At 39.7% G+C, this 5,000-nt stretch overlaps 1 protein-coding gene across 8 annotated transcripts in view; it reads left to right on the forward strand.

Moving 5' to 3' along the window:
* Nucleotides 1–5,000, forward strand: part of LOC122249949 (uncharacterized) — a 116,248-nt gene that overhangs the window by 703 nt on the left and 110,545 nt on the right. For 6 of the 8 annotated variants that reach the window (XR_015190591.1, XM_043011162.2, XM_086531677.1 and 3 more), the window contains one exon: nucleotides 1–113. This exon is cut by the window's left edge. The exons of the other annotated variants lie outside the window; for them this stretch is intronic. Coding sequence is in view for 5 of the 6 variants with exons in the window: in XM_043011162.2 (XP_042867096.1) it covers nucleotides 48–113 (66 nt within the window). In the remaining variant the exon portion in view is untranslated. The remainder of the gene's footprint in view (nucleotides 114–5,000) is intronic. 8 annotated transcript variants of the gene reach the window in all.

Raw genomic sequence — 5,000 nt, forward strand, 5'->3', positions numbered from 1 at the left:
TTGTTAAACAGTCATACCTGTGATAGTAATTTCTAAGGAAAATAAAAATGGATAGTCCAAATTATCTATCTGATGACACTGGGACAGACACGGAAGATATCATTAGAAGAGAGGTAAGTACGTGCATGTTTTTTTTTTTTTTTTTTTTTTTTTTTTGTAATATTCGTTTTGTTGCATTTCTTGTTCTTGCTTTTATTTGTTCTGGACAGATTGTCTTTGCATGTGTTTTTGTGTGCGGGTGAATTGTTACTTTTTGAATTTGATTGTCTATTTGTATATTATGTGTTCGGTTGTAGTTGTGTATTTTTTTCCAGATGTGTTTTGTTCCAGATTTTTTTTCGGGGGGGGGGGGGAAGCTTGTAAATATGTACAAAAAGATATACAGAAAGATAGACAAAAAGATATATCAACAGATAAGACAGTGGTTTGAGGAAATGCTTTCACTTTTTGTTCTTACACGCTATATTGTAGTTTCTTACCACGTGTCTATAGCATAGGAGTACAGAAAATGCAAATATGAAAATGCATGTATGTAACCAAAATCATGTAGGCCTACCTGTATAGTATGAAATTCATTAAGTATTTTTGTTCTCCTTTTTTGCCCTTCCATTTTTATACGATCAATGGATACAACTTTTGTGAGTGGACGGCCGGTAGTAAATTGTAATGGTTGTTTTGAAAGTCAACCAACTTTGGAAGGTCTCTCGAACATGTAACTTTAAAGTATTGCGGATTAAGGCTGTCCGTTGTGTCAGTGTGTTAGGTGTGTTTGTTTGTTTGTGTATGTGATGTGTGTGTGTGTGTGTTTGTGGCTGTATTTTGCGTTTGTGTATGCACTGTAATGTGTATATTGTCTGTGTGTGCGTACTGCATGTGTGTATTTTGTGTATGTGACGGATGTGTATTTTTGAGTGTGTTGTCTGTGTGTGGGTCTGTATGTGTATGTGTCCGTCTGTGTATATAGTATTTATCTTAGAGCGTGTATGTGCGTATACTAATCATATATATGTGTGCGTGAAAGTTTGTGATTATTTTCTGAGCGTCACTATTGCTTCTAACCGGAAAGAAGAAATAGTTTAGGTTAGGCGTGGTACTGTGATCATGTCTGATTGCTCTGAAAGTGTGGACATGAGTCTGTAGTATTGTGGCGAGTTACCGCAACATTCATACACGTACACATACTTTCACACTCATACGACTGTCGCCATGTTCGTAGGCAAAAAATACACCAACACACACACTCATACGTTCATTAACATACATCCACCTTTATGTACATATTCGAATAAATTGAGGTATTATAAGTTGAGGATATTACAATATATACCTGTATATGAAAAGACATTCGTTTATACTTTTATTGAGCATTTACGTTCCGCGCATGTGCATGTCCACCCAAGTAAGCCAACAATTTTCGTTTTGTTTCTCACACTTTCATCTCTTGTAAATGATTTCCCAGAAAACAGATGAAAGGACGGGATACAGAGAGACAGAGTTAGCGAGAATAAGTGCGTGTGAGTGAAAGATGGAGAGAGAGAGAGAGAGAGAGAGAGAGAGAGAGAGAGAGAGAGAGAGAGAGAGAGAGAGAGAGAGAGAGAGAGAGAGAGAAAAAGAGAGAGAGAGGGGGGGGAGGGAGATTCGCTGCACAGGAAGGCGCGGAAAAAATCACAAAGGGAGTTTAGTGGGTTAATAAAAAAACTAAAAAACTAAATTGATATCAAAAGCAAGAGAGTCGCTAAGCCATAGATAGGTCTATAATTTGAAGATGATATTAAAGGAATAAATGCTTTTATTCTGGCTCAAGTATAGGACGAACCGGCAACTGAGATGTACGGAGGGAAAGAGAGAAAAGAGAGAGAGAGCGTAAAGGGAGAGGGAGATGGAGGGAGATAAGGGAAAGTATCGGAAGGAAAAAGGAAAGAAAAAGGAAAATATGACAAGAGGGGAATTGGAACAAGGGGAAGAACCGGGGAACAGAAAATGCTTGAAGGATATAGGAAGAAGCGGTTAAGAGAACAAGAGTTTGAGAAAGAGGAGATAGAGGAACGCGCCGATAACGAGTGAACAAAAGTTGGAGAAAGAGGAGATAAGAGGAGCGCGCCAATAACGACAGTGGAGAGGAGCAAGAAAGAAAGTAGAAAAAGACTTTTGAAAAAGAAAAGAAAAGAGAGAGGGAAGAGAGGAAAAGGAAAGTAGAGAATAGAGAGGATGATATAATATATGTGAGAGTGCAAGAGCAAAGAGGATGGGGAGAGGGGATAGAAAAACAGGTGTTGCAGGTGTCGGGGTTGGAAAAGGGGGAGAGGGGGGGAAGAGGGAGATTAAGGGAGGGGGAGGGGGGGTTGGAGGGTTCTCCCAGACAACAGAGGACAGGTGTCGGAAAGAATAAGAGTGGGGGGGGAGGGAGGGAACAGCAGGGGGGGAGAATGGGAAGTGGGGGAGGCGGTAGGGAGGGACGGGGGGTAGGAGGGGAGGAGGAAAGGGTAGGGAGGGGACGAGGGGGAGGAGGAAAGGGGAGGAAGAGGACGAAGGGTAGGAGGGGAGTAGGTAAGAGAGGGAGGAAGGGAGGGGGGAGGGGGGAGGGGAAGAAAGGACAGCTGGAAGGGGAGGACACTGACCGAGCCCAAACAACACTGGGTTATTGGTAGGCTTGGGGTACGTTGGGGGAAGTGGGGGGGGGGGGCAGGTAGGAGATCCCTTACCTTTGCTGTAGGATCATATATACCTATATATACCTGTGTATATATATATATATATATATATATATATATATATATATATATATATATATATATATATATATACAATATATATATATATATATTTATATATATATATATATATATATATATCTACAATATATATATATATATATATATATATATACAATATATATATATATTATATATATATATATATATATAATTATATATATATTATATATATATTATATATATATTATATATATATTATATATAAGAGAGAGAGAGAGAGAGAGAGAGAGAGAGAGAGAGAGAGAGAGAGAGACCGGTAGATATATAGATAGACAGATAGACAGACAGATAGTTAGATAGACATATAGATAAACATGTATCCGCTTGATAAACAGACATATGATATAAAGACAGATATATGCTAGATAGATAGATACATGATAGACAAATAAATAACCATACGAGCTCCCCTTCCCTTCATCCGCTCCCTGTAACGAAAGGAATGGGAGGCATAAAAGGGGACGATGATAAATGAGGAAGAAGGGGGAATTATGATAACGTGGAGGGAGGAGGAAGGGAAATTAATGATATGATGGGACGTAAGAGAAATAAGGATAGCAAAAACGACAGGGAAATTTCGTCGTAAAATGCATACGACGGGAAAGGGACAATCATGAGGCGATATGTGAAAATGAGGATAAAGAAGTTAGATATTGAGAAAGTGATAGTGAGGAGAATATGTAAAATAAATACGTTGGATGAAACGTAGTAAAAAGAATGTGTAAAAAAATGTATGTTTAGAAAAAGACGTAGTTAAAAGAATATCTAATCTCTCTCTCTCTCTCTCTCTCTCTCTCTCTCTCTCTCTCTCTCTCTCTCTCTCTCTCTATATATATATATATATATATATATATATATATATATATATATATATATATATATATATATAAACGGCATGGAGAACATGGCAATAAAAACGACAATATAAAAATGACGATAAAAAGGGACAAAGGGCGAAATAACAATAATGAGAAAAATGCCCGAAGGTGAAAAATCAGAGAGGGAGGGATGGGGAGGGGAAGGGAGGGGAGGGGGAGAGGACAAAGAAAAAACACGGATAAAAGACGGAAAAAAAGGTGAAAGAAATGAAAACACCCATATGGGAAAGGTGTCACGACCCGAGGTAAAGCAAATGAGAGGGAGAGAAAGAGAAAAGGGAGAGAGAGAGAGAACGGAGAGAAAAGCGAGAGGGAGGAAGAGAGACACAAAGGAGAGGGAGGGAGAAACTGAGAGGTATAAAGAGAAAGAGAATAAGATGGAGGAGAGAAAAGTGAGAGAGTGGAGTGGGGGAAAGTATATAAAGAATGAGACAGGAAAAGGGAGAGAAAAAAACGTGAGTGAAGGAGAGGGAGAAGAGAGAAAAAACAGAGTGAAGCAAAGAGAGAGAGAGAGAGAAGAAAGCGAGAACGAGAAGAAATCAAGAAGGAAAAGAAAGAGAAGAAACGGAAGAGAAAGAGAAAGAGAGACAAAAAAAACACGAAAATAAGAAACGGGAATAAAGAGAGACAGAAAAGGGAGATGAAGAGAGAGAGAGAATTAAAAAAGGGTCCCGGGATCCGTAGCAAACGAGGAGAAAGGAAGTGAAAAGACAAAGGACAAGAGGGCGGGGGTGCGTTGTGGTAGGGAGAGGAGGGGGGGTAAGGGTGAAGGTGGGGGAGGGAGAGCAGCGGATGTATAGAGGAGGACTAGAGAAGAGGGAGAATCGAATAGAAAGGAAATAAAAGAGGGGAAAGGGGAAAGTAGCGGGGAGAGAGAGAGGGAGGAGTGAGTGAGAGAGAGAGAGAGAGAGAGAGAGAGAGAGAGAGAGAGAGAGGGAGAGAGAGAGAAAGACAGAAAGAAAAGGAAAGAGAAAGAGGGAGAAGAACACAGTGAGAGAAAGAACAAACGAACATAATGTGATGATAATAAAATGATGAAGAAATAGTGGATAAAAATGGCGACCCCAGAGGAAAGGAAAGACACGTTGATATGTTCGGCTTTGCTTGAGTGCATGCGGGTAGTGAGCAGAATGTACGTGCGTGTGTGTGTGTGTGTAGGTGTAGGTGTGTATGTGTGAGTGTATGTGTGTGTGTGTGTGTGTGTGTGTGTGTGTGTATGTGTGTGTCAGTGTGTATATGTGTGTGTGTGTGTGTGTGTCAGTGTGTGTGTGTGTGTGTGTGTATGTTCGATAATGTTTGAGGAATATAACAAAATATGAGAAGCAGTGAATACATGGATAGAGAGAAA

The sequence above is a fragment of the Penaeus japonicus genome, unplaced genomic scaffold (assembly GCF_977035675.1).
Source record: "Penaeus japonicus unplaced genomic scaffold, GWHDUDI00000001_assembly GWHDUDI00000036, whole genome shotgun sequence".
Classification (NCBI taxonomy): domain Eukaryota; kingdom Metazoa; phylum Arthropoda; class Malacostraca; order Decapoda; family Penaeidae; genus Penaeus; species Penaeus japonicus.